Below are 23717 nucleotides of genomic sequence, written 5' to 3'. Positions count from 1 at the left end.
ATATCTTTGACAAATTTGTTCTTTATTGCTTCAGGGGGCAAGTGAACATGACTTCTGTTTGTAAATCTAGTCTTCTTTCTTCTATTCCACATAAATATTCTATTTCAATTTAAGGTCCTTAGTGGAAAATGAACAAAGGGAAATGTAGCAAGGCAGTGTGAAGCAAGTAGAATCAAGAAAATACAATACATAATTACGTGTAAATGAAAATAATAAAATTAAACTGAACACTGTGATTATAACAATAACAACCATTCTTAGCCTTCGAGAAGAAATGAAATTTATTTCCCTCTTTTCATTGGCTAGGCATGTGTTTAGTGGTGTGAAATTTTTGCATGTATTATCATACATAGCTGCTGTGTTGTTTGGTTTTGTTTATCTGAAGGTGGAGGGTGAGTCTATCTGAAAAGGATTATGATGTACAGATAGAGAGCATCAATGAAACTGGGAAGGAGGGGGAAGAAAATGAACAAAGGTAATGGATAATGGATTAATCAGTGGAATGGAAATCAAAAGACATGTGTTTTTAATGAAGTCTTTATTACAATGGGCCAGTCACTCCACTTTTCTAGTTTTCTTGTTTCTTCATCTGAAAAATGTACAGGTTAGACTAAATGATGATTAAGGTCTGTTACAGATCTAAAATACAATGGTTCTATGTGTATGGGGCAAACCACCTCAGTTTACCCAAATAACTCAAGGAGACCACCAAGTCAAGCAGAGACAGATTTATTACATTCCCATGGGAATGGGCAAACTCAATGCCTGAGCCGCGCTAGCTGATACATGCCTTGACCTTTTATAGGGGAAGTCCCCACACACACTAGGGTGAGATCACAATCTAACATCCAATCCTGTCTCACCCAGGGTGCGTGTTTAGCTCGTGATCAATGTATGGAGACATGCATACGTGTTCCAGGAACAAGGGGGAAAAGGGGAGGGGGAACAAGGTCAAACCAAAGGAAGAGGAAACAGGAGAGTGACAGTCAGATGTTTCAGATCTCACAGTTCCCACTGACTCCCCTCTCCCGACCCCCGTCCCTAAAGATACTCAACCCAAAGAACAGGAAGAGTCGCCCGGGTGCTTCAGCATTGTTCTGTAGTCCTGTTAATTCTAGAAGGATGACAGGGTTAAAATTTATCTTTGGTTATGTTGGGAAGAAAAGAATAATCCATTGTTGGGACCCCAGGGCCAAGGGGATTCTGCTCTGAGAAAAAGAGACATGTCACTTAACATCTGGTCTCAACTTAATTGCTGCATCCTGTGCCGAGCCCTGTCCTTTCTTCTTGAGTCCTGAGTATTGAATTGGTGAGCAAACTCCCTGACCCACTCAACAAGGACTGGGGTTCTGACACATGATGGATTGCAGACAAAACTAATATGTAGCTGACAAGTGGGGAGACTGAGCAGAAGTAAAAATACTATTAATTGGCAATAAAACTTAAAGGAGACAGTGAGAATTTGACAAGCAATAAATGAACTATACTGGAGCAGGGCTGGGTACCTTCCAGACCCCATCCTCAGAGTTTAATCTGACTCAAATCCATAATCATCTCATACATATGAAAGGAACAGAAAGCCAGCAGTGTTTCAGTCAACAAGTGTTTATTAAGTGCCTACTATGTGTCAGACACTTCATTAGGTACTAAGGATGTAAAGCCAAAACTGAAACAGGATCTATTTTCAAGAATTTTTTTATTTTATTAGTGGAGGGAGGAGGAAATGACAATATTCAAAAAATAAACACAAAATGAATTTTTTAAAAATTTTGTTAGTGAGGGACAAAATGGTAGCTTGAGCTGAGTTTTAAGGTTAGCAAGAGGTTGTGTTAAAGTGGGAGTGCATTCCAGGCATGGGAGAAAAGCAAGACAAAGGTGTAGAGATATCATATGGAGTGTTGTTTGAGGAAGGTCAATTTGGCTGGTCAGGAGAAAATAAGTTTGAAAGTTGACACAAAAATATAAAATTTCAGAGTTGAAAGAACTCAGAAGCCATCTAATCTAAGCCATGTACAAAAACAATCACCATTTAACATTCTCGATAAGTGGTCATCTCACCTTTGGTTGAAGTCCTTCAGGAAAAGGAAGCCTACCACATCTTAAGCCAGTCTATTCAACTTCTGAACAGCTTAAATTCTATTCTATCACCATCATATACCATTCCCCAATTGATGAGCATTCCTTTGATTTCCAATTCTTAGCTACCACAAAAAGAGCTGCTAGAAATATTTTTGTACAAACAGGTCTTTTTCTTTTTGTCTTTGGGATATAAACCTAGCAGTGGTATTGCTGGATCAAAGGGTATGCACATTTCTGTAGCCCTTTGGGTATAGTTATAAATTGATCTCCAGAATGGTTGGATCTTTTCACAACTCCACCAACAGTGAATTACAAGCCATGTTTTCTTTCTTTCTTTTTCTTTCTCTTCCTTCCTTCCTTCCTTCCTTCTTTCCTTCCTTCCTTCCTTCCTTCCTTCCTTCCTTCCTTCCTTTCTTTCTTTCTTGCAGGGCAATGAGTGTTAAGTGACTTCCCCAGGGTCACACAGCTAGTAAGTGTCAAGTGTCTGAGGCTGGATTTGAACTCAGGTCCTCCTGAATCCAGGACCAGTGCTTTATCCACTGTGCCACCTAGCTGCCCCCAGACCTATTCTTTTTGTTTGTTTTTGTTTTTTGTTATTTTTTTGTTTTGGTGAGGCAATTGGGGTCAAGTGACTTGCCTAGGGTCACACAGCTAGTAAGTGTTAAGTGTCTAAGGCCGGATTTGAACTCAGGTCCTCCTGAATCCAGAGCTGGTGCTCTATCCACTGCGCCACCTAGCTGCCCCCAGACCTATTCTTTTTTTTTTTTAGTTCTCAACTTTTGTTTATACAAGCTTTACAATTTCAGATTTTCCTCCCTCCCTCCCCCCTCCCCTAGACAGCAGGCAGACCTATTCTTGATGAAACTTTGCTAGCTCTTTGTAATTGCTACTTCCCTTTCTTGGTGTTTGCCAGCCATCACTTTAATGGGTCCAGGAATTGAAGTCAAACTCAATATCATTTGCAGGCTCTATTCTTTTCTTTAAAAAAAAAATCAGAACATTAATTTTTCTCCAACTCATGGTGCTGCTTCTGTTTTCTATCATCTTTTCCCACATCATTCACAATGACTCAGGGCACCTAGGTGGTGTAGTAGATAAAGCACTGGTCCTGGAGTCAGGAAGACCTGAGTTAAAATCTGGCCTCAGATACTTACTAGCTGTGTGACCCTTGGAAAGTTATTTAACCCTGTTTGCCTCAGTTTCCTCTATAAAATGAACTGGAGAAGGAAATGGCAAACCATTCCAGTGTCTTTAACAAGAAAACCCCAATTGGAGTCACAAAAAGTCTGAACAACAACAAATTAATGTTAAATGATCCTTATTTTTCCATTGTTAAATATGTATTAAATGTCAAAGTATATATTCAGTACTTTACTAAATGCTCTTAGGAATACATCACCTCTATCTCCATCTCTTTAACAATTTACTTGGGGCTGAAGGGGATCTTAGAGATTATCAAGCCCAAACCATCGATTTTACAGAAGAGGAAATCAAGACCCAGCCAAGTTAAATGATTGGCCTTAAGTCACACCGAAGCCACAATTCCTTAGAATATATAAATATAAATATAAGACACAGATGAATAGGTGCTAAATGAGGGGTTATCAACTGTAAGTGTTAGGAACTTTCATAAATCTTATTTCCAGCTCTTTAATCTTCTCTCGTGGTTTTCTGGTGAATTGTGCTCTTGTGTTCCTAGTTCCTTACTTGTTGGCAGAGTTGTGGCTTTATGCCATTAATAATCTGACAAGTTTCTACCTGAGAACCTTGGTTAATGTATTCCAGAATCATATTTGCTTTTTCTCTACAGCACTACATTGCTAGCTAACTCATCGTCTGCTTGCTTTTAACTTGTAGCTTCTGAACCTCACAAGTCATTCCTGCCTCTATCTCTTTGAATGTACACTTGTTTGTTTTTTCTTTCTTCTTAATCTTACTTCCTTTCATTTGATTTGACTAAAGTGCTTGTGTTTTGTCTCTTTCACAAAACTCTGGAATTAGAATCATTATCTAAAAGCAAGAAGATCCATAATTCCATCTACCATGAAAAATGTTCCTTTGTTTATTTTTAGATCAATGAAAAAAAATCAAAGAAAAGTCTCTATCATTTGTCTGATCATACACCAGTTCACCTAACACACAAACTCACAGTTCTTTGGAATACTGTTTCTCTAATCTGACACAAAAGAATGCACACAAGATACATAGTGGATTGTATAGACTGTCTGGTAAATTCCTTGGAACTCATACTGATGTTACATTTCAGAAGAGAAGAGTAAAGGTCTTAATTAGATGTCTCTAAGGGCCACTTCCTATGAAAAGGTCTCCAGTGTACTTCAGATAAATGCTCTGATCTTCTGTTATTCTGGTCTTCTCTTCATTTGTAGTGTCTGTCCTTCTAACCCCAGCACACAGTATCAACTCTCCCTTCCCTTTTAAAAATCTGCCTGTCAGGGGCAGCTGGGTGGCGCAGTGGATAGAGCACCGGCCCTGGATTCAGGAGTACCTGAGTTCAAAGCCAGCCTCAGACACTTAACACTTACTAGCTGTGTGACCCTGGGCAAGTCACTTAACCCCAATTGCCTCACTAAAAAAAAAAAAAAAAGTCTGCCTGTCAGTTTTGTCATCATCATTGTAGAACACTTAGTCTTGATTAGTTCTATTGGGTTTTTTTCCATTACATTTTGTTTAAGTTTGTGTGTATTGTTCTCCTGGTTCTGTTTATTCCATTTTGCTTCAGTTCATAAAATTCCCCCTTATTTTAAAGATGAAGAATTGTTGCTGTTGGGTTCTTTCAATAAAATCTGATTTTTCATGGCCCCTGGCTCCAAATCTAAAAATTGACACAAACCATGCTTTTTCCTAAGAAATGTTTATGATAGAAATTTCAGAATCATTAACAGGATATAGGAAGATACTTTTATTAGGGAGATCATTCCTACTCTGAAATCTCTTGGGCTACTTAGATGGTTGTTTACAAAAGCTTTGGGCTGTATCTACAAAGTTAACCTAGAAGGCTCCCGCAAATGACTATTGTGTAACATGGTAGATTCTGACCCTACTAACTCAAGGACAAGTCTGTTACATTTTCTCCATCCCCTATCTCCCCCCTGCTCAGTATTCATCAGTACATTGAGGATAGATAGGGGTAGCTAGGTGGCACAGTGGATAGAGCATTGGCCCTGGAGTCAGGAGGATGTAAGTTCAAATCCAGCAGACACTTTGTGCTCTAGGTGGCCCCTGAACTTTGCTTTGGAGAAAGCTAAGTATTCTAAGATGTAGAAGTGAGCAAGACGTACTCTCTAGGGATGATACTAATATTGCTTTTTCACTGGTGTGATTTCTCCTTCCAACTACACAGATCAAAATCCTTCCATGACTGAGTAGGCAGATAGATGTTTACTTGAAGTGTCAAGGCCAAAATTTATTACCTAGTGGCCTACCTTATAATGACGAACTTCTCCAAACTTATATGTCTCCTAGGACAACAGTCAATTAATAAACATTTATTAAAAACTAACTATGTGTAGGGACTATGCTAAGTACTGCAGATACAAAAAAAAGGCAAAAAACAGCCCCTACCCCCAAGGAGCTCACAGTCTAATGAAGGAGGTGACAAGCAACATAATAGATGATAGATAGATAGATAGATAGATAGATAGATAGATAGATAGATAGATAGATAGATAGATAGATAATGAAAACTAGATGATAGAAAGATACACACATACATATATACATAGAGATACTTTCTGACTATCAACAAGTTATATAGAGGACAAACAGAAATAATTAAAAGAATAAAAGCACTAGAATTAAGAAGGCTTGGGAAAGACTTTTTGTTGAAGATGGGGCTTTAGTTGGGACTTAAAGCCTGAAGAATTCATGGAGAGGAGTAAAGTGTAAAAAGATAGATAAAGTGTGTGTGGGGGGGGGAGGGGGGTGTAGGCATTGAAGGGTCTTGAACACCAAATGGGATTTTGCATCTGATCCCAAGGTGAAAGGGAACCACTGGAGTTTATTGAGGAATAGAGTGACATGATTAGATCCCTCTTTTAGGAAAATCACTTCAGTGGCAGAATACAATAGCAGGCTCTTGCAGTAGCCCAAGTGTGAGGCAATAAGATTCTGCACCAGGATAATGATAGTATCAGAGGAAAGAAGGGTATTGGAAAGACAAAAGGTACAAAGGTGAAATTGACAGGCCTTGGCAACAGATTGGATGTAGGGGTGAGAGATAGTGAGGAGCTGAAGGTGACATCTAGATGGGGGCACGGTATTGTGTTGCCCTTAATCATGATAGGGAAATTAGGAAGAGGGGAAGGGTTTGGGGAAAAGGTAATGCACTTGGACATTTTGAGTTTAAGCTGTCTAAGGCAGGGTTTCTTAAACTTTTTCCACTTGCAACCCCTTTTCACTTCATGTGACTCAGAGTATAGCCAAATTCTTCAAGACCCCCACCTTCAGTTATACAACCCCATATGTTGCAATCCACAGTTTAAGAAGAAGCCTTGGTTTAAGGGACCTTCAGTTCAAAATATCTAACAGGCCCTTGGAGATATAAGGCTGGAGTTTAGAAGAAAGGTTAGGGCAGGATAGGGAGAGTTGAGCATCATCAGCATAAAGATTGTAATGAAATCCATAGGAGCTGATGTGGTACTAAGTGATAGTATTAAGAGAACAGAGAAATACAAGAATGAGAATACAGCAAAGGGAACTGAGAAGAAACTGTGTGATTGGTAGGAGAACCAGGACACAGGGGTCTTGAAAACCTAGACAGAAGAGAGTATCAAGAAGAGGGTGACCAACAGTGTCAAAGACTGCAGAGAGGTCAAACATGAAGAGAATTTCTAGCTCTGTAGATATTGCTAGCAATAAGAAAAAGACATTAATCAAGCACCCATTATGTACCAAGGCTTGCACTCTGCTTTTGGGAACACAGGGTCAAGGAAGATGTGGGTGTTGGTCATATCACATAATCCATAATATGTGGTTTGTCTTATATGTCATTTGTTTTCTTTAAATAGTTTAACATTAAGTTCTTGCTCTTAATGTTTTACATTCCTGTCTTATTATTAATAATAAAAACTAGCATTTATGTATGCTTTAAGGTTTGCAAAGCACTTGACAAATATTATTTCATTTTAACCTCTCAACTGTCGCGAAAATTTCTAAGTCCAATGAAGAACAAGAAACAGCAAAGTCTCCAAGCCGTAGAAAATAGGTTTATATAGAGATGGTACCTGTATCACAATAAAGCTGGTCTCAGGTCTAGGACCAGAAAACCCTGAGTATAGGGATCCAGGTAGTTTTATGCCCCTACAGGCTCCTCCCATTGCACCCTCAGAGCAGATTCCAAATCGTACAGAGAGAGTACATAGAAACATGGTCACCAATAAACAAATCATACACATGAACATTTAGTGACAGTGACAGAATCACCAAATGTGACTGGCACTCAGCCAGCTCACTGATCCAGTCCAGACTATGTCACATATTGTGTCACAGAATGCTATGGTCCTGAGTCTCAATGCTAATTGGTTCCTTCAGCTTAGAAGACACTATTTCTAGTGTTGTGGTTAACCACAATGCACCTTTTAAAAAAGGACATTTCAACCAAGCTGATATGACTCTTGGTTGAACATATAACCACAATGGAGAGAGACAATGGTCAAGAGACAAGTTTACAAGTACTGCATTAGCTTAAACCACTAAGGAATATTCAGAACACATAAAGAACAAGTGATATAATATCCATACTGACTAACTTAACCAACTAAAGAATACTTAATCACCATTTGTCTCATATATTACTGATTAGTACTACACTTAAATCACTAATATTTAAGGGGTAGGGAAAATCTCACTCACATAACAACCCTGAGAGGCAGGTGATATTATAAAATGTTTTATTTAAATTATTGGTTTCCAGTCAGGGTCAGACTGGGTTTACTAAAATATTGCTACTTATAAATTAATGGCTATTTCAACAATTTAAGCAGTATGCATTTACTATTAAAGTATATTAAACGTTAGTAAAGAACTGACCAAGTAGCATTTAGCACAAACAGAAAAAACCCCATTGCTATATTGTCTCTAAGAGAACACACGGTCTCAAGCAGAGTTTAGAAGCCCTACATTACCTACTCTGGCCTAAGAAGAGAGTGCTCACCAACTGATCTCAGGTCCAGACCAAAAGTGATTTTCAAGATGGCACTAGCCAGGAGCCTCCTGTGTTCTTTACTTTTATCCTCTTTTGATAGAGGTGTGTTGCTACACACTGATCAAAGCTAATTGGTCAGTTCCATCGATTGACCTGACTTAGGGTGGTCCATATTAAAATGAGTTCTACCATTAGGGTCTAATGAGAGAGACCCAGAGGAGCAAGGGTACATTCAGATGGATGTGGTTTTAATCCTCTCCCTTCACTGGCCTAGACACAAAGAGTCTTATCCCCAATCCTTGGACTCCAGACCTTCCTCCTAACATTGACCTCTGAAATGAGGAAAGTTAGAGAAACCCAACTAAAACTAGGTCCCTGGGTTCCCCCCAAAATTCATTATTAATAATTATTTTCTCACAAATATTATAATCCCCATTTTACAGACAAGAAAACTGAGGCACATAACAAGTGACTTCCTGAGAGTCACATAGCTGGTAATTATCTGAGACTAAGTTTCAACTCAAGTCTTTCTGACTCTAGGTCCAGCACTCACCATCTACATGCTTATTTCCCAAAGCTTTAGTTGCCCACAGTTAATTGTAGATATTATTGTTTTATTTCCTCAATAGTTTAATTCTACTTTTATAGCTACCTTTTATGTTCCACATAAGAAAGGTAAAAATTAGAATTAGCTGTTTGTCATTGTCAAGGAATGAATGCATGGAAGCATACAGCTGTTTTTGTTTTTCCTCTCATGGAAAGAGAATTAGAAACATCAGTAAACTAGACATTAACACTTTTAATAGAGCATTTTGGTGTAATCATAGGTTGCAGATTCACAGCAGCATCTAATCAGACTGGGGTGTATTCATTATTCCTAATATTTGTAGAGGCAAACATTTCAATCAAAAAATAACAACTTTTACTTCATGTGAGTCATGTTTCCTCAATGGAGGTGCGTGAGGTTGTCAGTAGGATTGCAAACATTCTTATTTTTTTCCCCTTTTGAGCTATCATTTGATTTAACTCAGCTGCTTAAATCATTTCACCCTGGGATGTCACAGAGACCTCACTGCTTGAGGTCATTTTGGAGACTGTTGGAGGGGAATGACAGAATTCAGTGTCAGGTATGATGAGAAGCACCAATCAGTGTATGTGATCCATGGGATCCATTAAATTTTATTATTGATGTTGGCAAGCTGAGGAGATGAATAAATAATAGGCTATTCTCATTTTTCTTCTTCGATGCCATCAGTCTGTTAATAATCAATCTCTCTTATGAAACAGCAAAGGACTTAACCAAGCATAGTCAGCAGACACATTTTGTTACTTGAAACAAATTTCCAGCACAAAGTTCTTTAGATATGAAAATGAACCCAGAATGTCCAAATCTCTCCACAAATTTTTGAGATTTGTGCTAGCATGAACATGTGTTGATGGTAGGTGATAGAAGGTGGAGATAAGCAGTGAAGAACAAAACCAGATAAATGTGTGGGTGAATATCATCTCACAATTTCTGGAGGGAAGATCTTTTCCATTCTTTTTTTTTTTTTAATTTATGAGGTATTTTATTTTTTCCATTACATGTAAAGATAATTCTCAACTTTTGTTTATACATGCTTTACAATTTCAGATTTTTCTCCCTCCCACCCCTCCCTCCCCCCCTCCCCTAGACAGCAGGTAATCTGATATAGGTTATATCTATATATCTCCATACATATACATATAGATATATAGATATATATACACATAATAACATTAATCCTATTTCTGCATTAATCCTGTTACAAGAGAAAGAATCAGAGCAGTGATGCAAAACCTCAAAATAGAAAGAAAAAAAAAAACAACAGCACCCAAAACAAAAGAAATAATATGGTTCATCTTTTCCATTCTTAATTGACCCCTAGTACTTTGTTAGGGTTTACCCTGGGAGACTAGGAAGGTTCCAAGATGTATGTGAGATTGGTTCTGTTCTAGAGTGGTCCCAGACTCAATTTAATTCAACTAACATTATTAAGCACCTACTACATACCAAGCATGGTGCTAGGCATTGGGGATACAAATTTCGATATAAAATAGTCCCTGCTTTCATAAAACTTACATTTCTATTTGTGGGAAACAATAGATGATGACAATAATGGTGGTGGTGGTGATGAACATGTTGATAAATAACAGCAACAATAATAAATAGTATCACTTTCTAAATATTATCCTTATAATAATGATTTAATACCTGGGAAATAGGCACTATTATACACTATACAGTATTTTTATACAGATGAAAAAACTAAGGCATATAGAGGTTAAGTAACTTGTCCAGGATCACATAAGCAAATTTATGAGACTGGATTTGAGCTTCCTGACTCCAGGTCCAATGGTCTAATCCACTGAGCTACCTAGCTGGCTCAGAAATATACAAATAAGTAAGCAAATAAATCATACAAGATACATGCAAAATAAAAACAATGGTTTTGGGGTTTGTGTCTTTCTGTAATGGGAGAGAGTTCTAACAATTGAAGTAAATTCAGGAAAGATCTCATAGAAGAGGTAGTGGAGTTGGTGGAGTCAGGAAAACCTGGGCATAAACCTTGTCTCAGGCATTAAAAATTAACTGTGAGCTGCTGAGAAAATCACAACCTCCCTCATCTTTTGTTTTCTAATCTGTCAAAAGGGGATAGTAGTACTTAACACAGAGGCTGATTATATAAAGGCTTTTTGTAAACCTTAAGATGTTAGTTTCTTCCCTTTCTCTTCCTTCTCCTCCTATTTCCCTTGATCCTCCTCTTTTTCTTCCTCCTCTTCATCTTCCTTCTCCTCCTCTTCCTCTTCTGTGGCACTCAAGCTGAACCTTGAAAGAAGACTGGGAGAGAACATTCAGGCAAGAGGGACAGATATCCTATATGCAGTCATGGTGGCAGGAGACAGATTCAGCTAATTGCCAGAGCTCGTCTGCCTAGATTCTATGGTGAGAGGGGAGGAATGCTGTGAATTTGGTCTGGAAAGATAGATTGTAGTAAGAGACATTTGTATAGTATACCAGAAGCAATGGGAAGCCCTTAAAGATTTTTAAGTAGGGGAGTGGCATATTCAGACCAGGGCTTTAGAATAAAGTACCTGAATTCATTCTGTTCTGCCCTCAGGCTGAAATGAAACTCTTTCAGCTGTTCATTTACATTGCAGTATTTGTTGAGTATGTTGTGGTTCTTATTCTGCTTATTTCATTCAAATAAGTCTTCCCAGGTTTCTCATGGGCAACTAGGTGGCACAGTGAATAGTGTGCCAGTCCTGGAGTCAGGAAGATTCATCTTCCTGCATAAAAATCTGGCCTCAGACACTTACTAGCTGTGTGATCCTGGGAAAGTCACTTAACCCTTTTTGCTTTAGTTTTTCATCTGTAAAATGAGCTGGAGTAGGAAATGGCAAGCCACTCTAATGTTTGCCAAGAAAACCCCAAATGGGGTCATGATGAGTCCTACACAACTAAATAATGACAACAAATAGTTCATGAATATTCCATGCTATTATAGTGGTTTATTTTATTTTCTAGGAAAACTCCCCAAGTCTTAAGGACTTGGGAGTTTATAATAAGTTTATTGGTAAAGCCTGGGAAAAAGAAGGCTTCAGTTTCTTTAACTATAAGTTAGACTAGATAGTCTTGAAGGTCTCTCCAAGGTCTAAATCTGTGATTCTATGATCCCTACATACTTAATATAGAAGTGACAATTGAGTAAAGTAAAAAAAAAAATCTCCCTGCTATTACTTTCTTTTAGAATTCTTCTTTTAATGAGAATTCTGGGCACAATTAAATCTAAGCAATAATCCTGAGTCCAGGGGCTTTCTTTTCTTTTCTTTTCTTTTTTTTTTTTTTGGTGAGGCAATTGGGGTTAAGTGACTTGCCCAGGGTCACACAGCTAGTAAGTGTTAAGTGTCTGAGGCCAGATTTGAACTTAGGTACTCCTGACTCCAGGGCCAGCTTTTGCCTTTCTTCCTCTTGGTCACTTTCTCTAAATGCCCAAATAAAAGACCATTTTACTTTAATTGGATTGTGTGTGGGAATTGTAATTCTTTACAGAAGAATACCTATGGACTCCCACCACCTATCTCCCCTGTGACAATTATTAACATTTTCTCCATCACTTTCTTAAGTTAGGACAATCAACAAAACAGTAAATCAAGCCAGACTGATTTACCAGTTTCCTATATATTGTCAAATTTTGTTTCTGTACCTGCCTTCCTATAAAAAAACCAAAAAAACAAACCAAACAAACAACAACAACAACAACAAAAAGATCAGAGATCTGCTAGGGAAAAACATAGTATCAATTTATTTGTCCCAAGAATAAGCAAGCATGAATCATGCAGAAACCCCTTCCAAAGAAGGAGCTCAAAGACTCCCTCTTTCTGAGGGTATATAAGGTTTCTTTGCTCAGGGTGTTACCAGTTTCATTAACATGATACAAAAAAAGAAAATGCTACAAGAATGGATGTAATGCAAATCAATTTAACAATTTCAGTTATAACAAGAATGTAGGAGATACCAATCATTTTGATAGTTTGACTTAACAGAAACACTATGATAAGATTAAATGATTCTTTTGGCAAGGACAAAGATGCCCAGATGGTTTTACAAGACAGGGACTTATCCTGGGGAAAGAAGTCAGAAGACAGGGACTTATCTGCTGGCTATCTGGGTTCAGTTTGGAGTTCAGCGAAAGGGCATTTTGCCCCAATTAATTCATAAAATCTTTTTGAATAATAAGGCAGCTCCATCAAATCCAGGTCGTCCATACATTCATCATAATAATGTAAATGCTTAAAATTTTAACAGTTCATGTCTAGAGGGACCATATGAGCTGTCCTGGTGGCCGTACTACCCAGGACTAATGTTACAGGGAGCCCAGGTTAGACTTCAGCAGAAGCTGAAGGTAAAACAAAAGAGAGGTATTGAAATGTATTCTCAGATGCAAAATAAATATTCCATGGCCATGAAAGGTTTAAGACTTGAATATTCAATTATATAAGAAGAAGTAAGTGAAGACAATATCGATTCTGAAAACAGACGACCAAAGAGTCACAGGCTTTGCAACAACTATTAACTCTAAAAATACCAAACAGCTCACACAGATTATCACAACTACAATTAACTCTGAAAAAAAAACCACACACACAACACAAAATAAAAACAAAGAGCTGTCAGTGGTCATAAGCAAAAAGCTTTCTTTATTCCACTGGAGGAGGGAAACTAGAGACACGCATGCTAGAATTTCCTTCAAGAGGAGATGCAAAGCAGTGAAGCTAAGCCTTGATATGTATGTATATATGTATATATCTATCTCTGTATAAATGTATGTATCTATCTCCCAATTTCTATCTATTTGTGGCTAGACAAAGAATCAAACAGTGTGGTGTAATGACAGTGGTGAGGTATAACAACAACAGTGAAGCAAGGTTGCCTGGTGGCAAAAAGTCTGTCATGGGGGAAATGAGTCTCGGGGTCTTTAGGTATTCCTCTGTAAAGAATTATGCTCTTGCACACAGACCAATTAGAATTAAAATGGTCTTTTATTTGGAGCTAGAAAAAGTGACTGAAGAGTAAGTCAAAGACTACCCCTGGGGAGGAGATGCTTAGAAACATCTTCCTCTCAGAACAGAAGGAAGGCAAAAACTTTTACAGAGGATAGATTGGGTGACCACCTAAAAATGGAAAGTTCCTTTTGGGATGGGGAGGGTAAAGCCTGGATCACTGTCACTCCTGAGAGTCAAGGGGCCTAGTCCAGAAGTTGAGGAGGTGTACAGGTACAGGCCATAGCTGCCAATGAGGTTGAAGCCTGGGGACTGGGTGGGACAGACTTTAACAAGAGTTAACCTCTAGGCAAGGGCAAAAATCTAAAGGAAAAGAATCAATATTACTATAGGGGAAAGGGGGTCCACAAAGAGAAAAGACAGGAACTCCAGCATCTCGAGTTAGGAGTGAAGATCTGTTCACGAGTATCCATCATAAATAAAAAATCCTACTGTGCATTGCCCATCGTGTTTGTAGGAGCTTCAGGAATGAAGATCCAATCTTGTGTTCATGCTGATCACATGATATGATTATAGGAATATGCCATAAAAGAAGAGGGGCAAAGCTCTCAGGGAATAATGCTTCCCTAAGCTTCACGTCCACTCCAGGCAAAAGTTGAATAAATAGATAGCCAATTGCAGTGGGTCAGGCTTAAAATCAGCTTTTGGCTTGCTATCTAGGATATGTAATCCTTGAGAAATGAATTCACTTGTCGTATTGATTATTGGAACTTTATATTTAATGACATTATGGGACTGTTAACTTTTATTATTCTGACTCCAGGTATTATCATCAAGGAATTTTACTGAGCCAATGACCCATGGTACCAGCAATTCTAATTCTAATTCTCAAACATGAATTGCAGGTGATGTCATGGGAAAGGCTGGGGGAATGAATTTTGGCAAAAGGCTGAGGTAGGATAACCAGTTGGAGTTAAAGTGAGGCCACTCTTTTTCCCTTTTCTTCTGTTGCAGTGGCATTTATTTTTGTCAAGGCTTTTGTGCCCTGCAGGTCTTAACACAGACAGGGCAGGGCTTGTTTGACCAGAATTAAAGAATTAAATCAAAGCCAAAAGCTGTAGGGCAGTATGGTTCATTGGTTAGAGACTTTTTAAAAACTCTTTTTCTTGGTAACATTTAGCTCTTAACTAAATCACTGTACTTTACTGAGAAACCAATGTTAGGCACTTTTATACATTACAAATAATTCCTGATTTTAAACTATTCCACTAAAACAGATTCCAAAAGTGGCAGTATATAATAGATTTCAACAATACTAAATCCTTAGGCACTAGATGCTATCAGATTGTTCCCCTCCCCCATAGTAGAAACTGCCATGTGGAAAAAGAGGGTCTCATCCCTATAGCAGAAACTGCCACCTGGAAAGAGAGGGGCTTAGGACACATGGTGTTCTCTATTTTTGTTCTAGCCCACTTAGAGTCTGATTAACTATAAGCAACAACTTTCTGTCCAGACACACAAGTATGGTGCTTGATAGACACATAAATGCACATAAGACACACAAACAAACTAACAACTGTGAGACAGCTACAGGTTACTTCTTCCTGTCTATGCAGTGAACTAACAGCCTACTGGCTAAGAATTTCTCAATGAGAAGCTGTAGGCCCCCTTGATTTTTCTTGACATTCTGCCCCAATAAGGGACAGGATGAGAATGTTAAAACCAGGAAGAGGGCAGCTAGATGGCACAGTGGATAGAGCACTGGCCCTGGTTTCAGGAGTACCTGAGTTCAAATCTGGCCTCAGACACTTACTAGCTGTGTGAGCCTGGGCAAGTCACTTAACCCCAATTGCCTTACTAAAACAAAACAAAACAAAACAAAACAAAACAAAACAAAACAAAACAAAAACCAGGAAGAGATGATGAAATATGTGATCCTCATGCATACATACTAAAGGCGATGTCTGCCTACATTTAAGGGGTCTTTCCCTGCTCCCCACAACCTGCTGCTTTGAAGGAACAGTGGGACCTGAATGAGAGAGTAAGATGGAGGTCACCCCTGTGTCTATTAAGGTCCTCCTATGTCCAGCATGACCTTGGATTCAGCCATAGAGATGTCAATAACAGGGGTTGCCTGGTCTTGGTCCTCCACATTCCACATTCACAGGGGACTGGACTGCAGGTATCTGGGTTTTTCCTTGGCCAACCTCTTGGAGGCAATCTTGCCTCCAGTGACCCAGACATCTATGATGGGGACAAGGAGGATCCCCCCACTCCACTGTCCCAGTTTACCACAGCTGAAGCAGTTGCTGGGATCTCAACCACCTGGAGATCTGCTGGTAACACATGTTATGGCCAATGCTATTAGGCTTGCTCTATGGAGCAGGTACGATCCTTCTCTTCTTTTTTCTTTGGCTACCACAAGATACCTATTATTAAAAACCTTAAAAGTAGCATCAAGGAGTTATGAGGGTGGGGTTTGAGTACCTAAGTCTAATTTCTGGAATTTCCTCCTAATGTCAGGAACAGATTGGCTAATAAAATGTATATTGAGGACTGTTATTCCTACATGCCTTTCTTCATAGAATCCATGAGGCAACTCATGAAGATGACTGGATTTTCATCAGACCCCTGGGTTATCTCTTTTATTTTCTCATAATTTAACTGTTTCTTAATCCCTCCACCTCATTCCCTCAATGAGGCAAATAATGATATGGTCCCTGCTGACTCTTTCTACCCTAGCATGATAGTCCCATCTCAGATCGATAGTTGGAACTACTGTTGTTTCCAAGCTGTGAATACTCATCACCCACTTGTATGGCTAAGTCCCAAATCAGGGGTACAACAGCTGGCAAAAATAACTTGCAAGTTGGCCCAAGAAAGATCAAACTGCATTGTCACAGACTTAAAACCAACTATGAACTTTGTGGGGTTCTCTCAGTAACATCCCAATTTTTCTTTAATTTGAGCCAAAACACTCATGGAAAAAGGTACATGTACTCTGGTCATCATACCTCCAACAGGAACTTCCCATAGTGGAAGCAAGGGAGTGTTTGAAGGTGCCTATGGGGGGACAGGTGAAGCTGGTAGGGGGCTGGTGAATTGGATATAGTTACCTGCAGAGGATCAGATGGAAGCAGGGCCAGAGGAATAGATAGAGGAGCCAGGATGGGTGAAGTGGGTGGGGGAGGGGACAAGGGGACTGGGTGAATGTGAATTAAGCAAAATTTTGAAGACAGCTGTTGAGTGGGGAAAATAGAAGCATACTAAAGTCTGCTCCAGGTGTGGCAGGGGCTTGGCTGTCAAGGGTACAGGAGATCAGTTTTGAGATCAGCTGGTGGGGAAAAGAGGAGAAGTGGGCAGACATGGAGTTGTATGACAGGGATTGTCCTGTAGGGAAGGAAGGATATAGTGGAGTGGGCAGGGAAGAGGGAATGAAAGGAAGAGAGACAGAGACAGAGACAGAGACTGGGGGAGTGGCAGGGGATGGAGTCTCAGAGGAGGAAGGGGTGTCAGAAGGATGTGCTAGTCACATGGACTTTCAGTTTTCTAACAACAGGAGGAAGTCATCTAAGAAATCACTGAGGCTTTCTAAGGTTATCAATAGCCTTCTTAGGTTTGGTCAGTTTTGCTGGGCATGTGCTACTTTGTTCCTTATTCTTGCATAGATAGACTAAATAAACTACTAAACCTAAAAAAAAAAAATCTTCTAAACTCACAACAATTGTACACTCTAAAAAATATCTTCTAAACTCACAATGATTGCACACCCTTCCCCTTTGAATTCTGGCTTAAAACCATGAAGGGCAGTATATACAGGATTTCTGTCCATTTCCCTTCACACCTGCAGAACATGTCCAATTGCAAAATGGTATTATAGTTAAGACTCCCATGCAATGGCAAATTTTCTTGGGATTCCAAGTGATATTGTAGCCAGACAGTGTTACAGTAAAAGATCATGCATTTCTTTTTCAAGTTTGTAAGGTCAAATTTAGCCTACCCTAATGGGGAATCTTTCAGGACACTTGCTCTCTGCCCCATGGGCATAAGACTGTTTAAACCTTTACCCAGATATTGTTCTGTCCAAGGAGATATTGAATCTGAAGGTCTGAACGTGGTTCAAACATCATGAGGGAGATGCCGCTGCCCATCAAGTGGAAAAGCTGACCCCACCTCTACCCCTCCTTGAGTGCTGGCAAGGGATAGAGTCAGGTGGGAGAGAGAGAAGTTGGGTGCCAGAAATATGTCATGGGGGAAAAGGTGTGGGGGTCCTTAGGTATTCCTCTGTAAAGAATTACACTCTTGTACACAGTCCAATTAGAATTAACATGGTCTTTTATTTGGAGCTAGAGAAAGTGACTAAGGGTAAGTCAAAGACTTTACCCCTGGAGAGGAGATGGCTTAGAAACATCTTCCTCTCAGAACAGAAGGAAGGCAAACATTTTCATAGAGGATATATTGGGTAACCATCTGAAAATGGAAAGTTCCTTTTGGGGGGCGGTGGGGAAAGCCTGGATGCTTGTCATTCCTGAGAGTCATGGGGGATTCTTTTTCTAGAGTTATCTCTGTCTCCTGGCTCCAGTCAGGTAGTAGCCATGCCTAACTGACTTTCCTGCTCTAGAATTTTATCTACTTTTTTAAATCTCCTTAGGTGTGTCTGTACTAATATCTAGTTGGCCAGTTTAAACTTTAAAAGTTCCTTGACTCCTTGATATGTCTGTCCTGTTATCTGGTCATCCTAAGCCCATTCTTAGTAGGGCTTTATGTGTGGGCCTGTTGGTGCTTGCTTGAGTTCAGGGACCATCAGTTCTATGATTTAGTTGTAGCAGAGTTCATCCAGAGGGTGAGCCCAAAGGACTTTTGTTGTGCCGAGCTCAGGGCACATCTTGCTTGCTGGACCTTAGCTCTGGAAAACAGGTTGTCTCCTAATAGTTAAAAAAAAAAGAGGAGTAAAAAGAAAGGGCTGGTCTTGGCATGAGGATCCTTGACAACAATGAACCTCCATCTTGGTCACAGGTTGTCTTTGTCCCTAGTTATCAGCAATTGTGAGTAGGAGATATAACATATTTAAAATGTAAAACTTCCTAGTCAAAAGAACACACTAGTATTCCAGATAAAAAGAGCACTATAACACTTCACTTGAAGAGAACACAGTACCAACCAGCTGAGCCAGTGACAAAATATGGTGAAAGACCATTCCTGCCCATCAAAGAACGTGTCCAGAGAGTCCAGTAGATTGACTTGTCCAATAAAGACTTTGTGCTCTTGAAAGAGCCCAGAAGGCAAGTAATCTGCCTGATTCAGCTAGGCAGCAGCTTCCTAGTGGCTGAGTGACCTGCCTGGCCCAGCCTTTGAGCAACTGAGCCTGATGAGTAGCTGACACATCCCCTGAGTGTCCTGTTGGATCCAACTGAGAAGTAGATTGGCCAATTCAGCAGAGATGCTGCGCCCTCTGAGGAGCCAGTCTAGCTGAGCCACAGAGCTAATTTGTCCATCCTAGGTGCCATCTCTGAATTGAACTTTGTGGAACATTACAGAGAAAGATAGAACACTGAGGCCCTGCAATTTCAGGGTTGTAAGTTGCCTTTTAAGTTAATATCCACTCTTGCCCTCACATATACTTTTGGGACATGATATCCTGGGTTTGTTGATAAATACTTTATAATTACTATTCTCTCTATATTTGTTGAGTAAATTCCTTTGCTAAAGAACTGAGTCAACTAGCTAATTGTTAAGAAGCACATTGGTGAGAGCTCATGAGCTAGTGTTAGGGTGATAGCCACCTACAGAGTTACCTTAGAGAACTCTGAAAGTAGAAGCAGCAGCTACCTCTCTGGGGATCCAACTTGCTAGTGGCTAGTGCATGTTTAGGGAATATTGTCAGAAGATTTGCTACACTGATGCATATTAAGGCTCACAAATAATTTAACCCATTTCCCCCACATTTTCCTAATTAGTGAATGTCTTGTGTCAACTACTAAATGGAGGATGGCTCTAGACATGTTTCTCTACTCCTTGGCCATCTACTCATTAGCCACCTTGCTCCCAAGACTAGAGATGATTCCTCAGAGGACTTAATCCTTTCAATACCAGAACTTCTGTCCTGGAGCCTAATTCTAATGGAGTTCTGATTAGCTTGAAGCTACTGTTCTTCTTTCTTTCCCTCCTCATTTCCCTACATTTAGGGCACCATTCTAATCATCCAGGTTTCAACTTGAACTTCTGAATAATCCTTTACTCTCTTCATTCTTTTTCACTCAATTGTGGGGGCAGAAAGTCGTTGAATGGCCTGGACTGCTTAGGAGAGACAAAGCGAGTTCCAGCAGCCAGATGAAGCCCAAATATTCTACCTGAGGCAAGAACCATTGTACTTTTGACTTAGAAACCTTGTGGCCTCTCTTGTGTATCTCTAATAATAAGTGGCAGCTATCTTCCCGACATGTTTCAGCATTAAGTAAGGCTAAAAGTAAGTCATCAACATATTATACTAAAGCAGAGCCTTTAAAGGTAATGGAGGCCATATTCTGCTGTAAAATTTGGGAAAATAATGTAGGACTGTCTACAAATCCCTGTGGGAGTCTGGTCCAAGTACACTGTGTATGTTTCCAGGTGAAAGCAAATAAATATTGGAAGTCCTCATGCATTGGTATGGAGAAAAAGGCAGAGCAGAGGTCTACCACCATTTTGGAAGCTACGGGGTTCTGTAGACAGTGGATCCCATCTTTCAGGAAACTCACTAAACCCTTGATATCCTTAACAAAAAATAATGTTTCAGAGCCTTTGCAGCTAGAGCCCCAACATCTCTCAGCTCTAAAAGAATTGAAACAGGCCCTATTATCAACACCCGCCCTAGGCCTCCCAGATTACAGTAAGCCCTTCACTCTCTTTGTGCATGAGCAGAGAGGGGTAGCTTCTGGAGTTCTGACTCAATCATTGGGGCCTGCCCAATGCCCTATAGCTTACTATTCAACCCAACTAGACTCAGTCACTGCAGGAGCCCTGCCCTGTCTGAGGGCAGTGGCCGCAACAGCTATTCTAGTGGAAAAAGTATCTGATTTGGTCCTAGGTAATCCTCTGACAATACAAATGTCCTCACGAAGTGGAGGCCCTCTTACTACACCATAGAACACAAGCCTTTTCAGATGAAAGGCTGGATAAATATGAAGTAGCCCTGTTAGGTAATGAAAATATCACTCTAAAATGCTGTACAATCCTTAACCCAGCAACACTGCTCCCTAACTTACCACTCTCAGGGGAGCCATTGCATGACTGTGCTTCTTTAGTTGATATGGCTCAGAAACCCCGTAATGATCTTTTGGATACACCTTTAAAGGACCCTGATATTGTCCTTTATACAGATGGATCCTCTTTTATAAAAGAAGGCACCTGTTACACTGGGGCTGCTGTAGTTTCTGATTATGATACTATTTGGACAACTTCTCTGCCATCCCATTTTAGTGTGCAAGCTGCTGAACTTGTGGCTCTCACACAAGCCTGTAACAACTAAAGAGAAGAGTGCCATCATTTTTACTGACTCCAGATATGCATTTAGTGTCTGCCATGCTGTAGGCATGCTTTGGCTACAGGGATGCTTTCTAACATCGTCTAACAGAGACCTTATCAAAGACCCCCTCATCTTCCCTGAAACTTCCCTCTGCTCTAGCCCTGCCCACACACAGGGAATAATGATCCTGTTTCAAAGTGGACAAAGAACCATAAAGAACATTATGACAGCATTAGAAGACTCAATGATAATTCATAAACCTCTGCCACTTTGGCATGCAGAGAATTGGGGAACCAGTTAAAAAATGTGGTGTACCCCAAACTCTAGCAATATAAACTCTTACCTTTAACAAGCTTTTCCTTCTATAGGTAAAGAACTTCTCCAAGAGCACATGGCTTTGCTTTCTGGCCTACCTCAACCTCCCCCACCCCTTCCCTTCCCCCTACTTAACCCTTGTTCCTTAAAGCCATTCTTTTCTGTTTTCGAAAGGCATTGAAAAGGCTTGGAATTCACCACATACTTAAGTTTCCTCATAAATACAAAAGAGTACTTAGCAAACCTCTTGATTTTTTGTTTTTTACTTTTGTTTCTTTTGTTTTCTTTTGAACTCAATTTTGTAAACTGAATGAATTTCAAAGACATTTTGAATATATATCATTCAACCCTGGTAACTTCAAGAATCTATTACCTTGACTGAACTAGGATCTAGGTGGGGTCATTGGGCCTCAGAAACTGAAGCTATCACGATTTTTTTAAAGAACGATGGGTTTAATTAGTCCGTTTATGGGATTATGTTAAAAATATATTAAATTTGGCCCCTACAACAGAAAGAGTCAGCATGAGGCCCAGACAAACAATGAGCCTTCTAGCATAAGCAGAGATACTTTAGCCTACAAAACTGTAAGACTTGTAGCCTACAAAGCAACTAGAGAGAAAGTGCCTTCAAAAAGTCCTAGGATAGTCAAAACAGTGGAGATGTTGGTAGCAACTTGTACAGACTTGGCAGTGCTCAGGTGGAGAAACCCCAGGACTCAAAGCCCCTAGTAGAGTCCTTGAGTATCCATCATTCCTATCCTCAAACATCCAAGGGATTTAACCCTAGAATATGGAAGTCAGGAAGTGTGGGCACTCAGAGTGAGATGAAGCAGGGCTATTGATTTCATTCAAAAGCATAGTAGGAGTCAGAGCATGGGTGTTCTGGTAAATGTTATAACAACCAACTCTCAAAAAAAGTATGGAAACACTTAAATTTAATTTGCATTATTAACATTTCCATTGACATTAACAGTTAAGTCTAGACAATCTGCAAAACAATAAATCAAATCCTGATTTGTAGTATTCTAAGATGTAATTTGTTCACATTAAAAAATATAACAATTGGCTTTCTTGGTTTCAGCATACCCCTAGGGCAGAGCTAGCATTGGAATAATTTTAGATCAGTAACTAAGGCTGGTGAGACAATTGTACCAAAGAAAACACCCATCAGTATAAACAATATTGTAGATACAGAGATGTTCAAAATCCAAGCTATTAGGAGAGTATAAGTCTATAATAACTGCAAGATGAGACTTAAAGGAAAACTTGGATTTGTTACAAGAATTACATGAATACCTAAAGAGAAAAAAACCATAAGATAAAAGATGAAATAAAGTTAATGGGCAGGGAGGGGGAAATTGGAAGGAAAAAAAGGAAAATAAGTATCTTAGAAAAATCTTATTCAAGTAATAGGCTAACTGAAAATTAGAATAGACCAAACAGAAACAATTACTCCATGAGAAAGCAAGAAAGATTATAACAAAAGCCAAAGGAATAAAAATATAAAAAAAAGAGATAATTGTGTTTTTTTTTTTAAATAAAAAACAACTAACTTGGAAAACAGGATAAGGAGAGATAAGAATCATTGTACTCCTTGAAAATCATAATCTCTCTGTCTCTCACTGTCTCTCTCTCTCTCTCTCACACACACACACACGCACACATGTCAGGACACTATATTTCTTGGAAGCTTTGGATGTAGGAGCTCTGACTTTCTTCTGAGGGTGTATTTTGATCTTCCTCGTCACCAAAGGAACTTTTTAGGGTAAGCATCTTTTTGTATCTGCTCATTTTCCCAGCCTATTTCTTGACTTTTAACTCCTTCTTAAAGTGGGCCACTGCTTCCAGGGTGCCCTGTCTGTCCCAAGCTTCAGGTGGTCCCATGTGTTACGATTTAAGGAGAGGCATGTTCTTCACTTCCTTGGCCTATGCTCTGGTTTGTAAGTAACCACAGATTTGCTTACTCTTTAACCCAGGAACAGATTTCTGTTTCACTTGTGATTGCAAGCTCAGGTGTGCCTAGGCCCTTCTCCAACCTGGGTCATCACTCAAGACTGCTTCCTGGTTCCAAGCATGGGCAACATGACAGCCCACCTTAGCACCAACAGAGAGCTTTGCAATCTCCCCGTGGCC

General features: G+C 39.6%; 1 protein-coding gene across 1 annotated transcript in view; it reads left to right on the top strand.

Moving 5' to 3' along the window:
* TMC1 (transmembrane channel like 1) overlaps nt 1-23717 on the top strand; it is a 195530-nt gene that overhangs the window by 3745 nt on the left and 168068 nt on the right. The window contains 4 exon segments of the mRNA XM_043999157.1: nt 13082-13167; nt 15933-16104; nt 16735-16851; nt 21049-21261. Coding sequence (XP_043855092.1) covers nt 13082-13167; nt 15933-16104; nt 16735-16851; nt 21049-21261 — 588 coding nt within the window.

This window comes from Dromiciops gliroides, chromosome 1, assembly GCF_019393635.1.
Source record: "Dromiciops gliroides isolate mDroGli1 chromosome 1, mDroGli1.pri, whole genome shotgun sequence".
Lineage (NCBI taxonomy): Eukaryota > Metazoa > Chordata > Mammalia > Microbiotheria > Microbiotheriidae > Dromiciops > Dromiciops gliroides.
The sequence above is the reverse complement of the archived record's forward strand: the minus strand, read 5'-3'. Positions and strand labels throughout refer to the sequence as shown.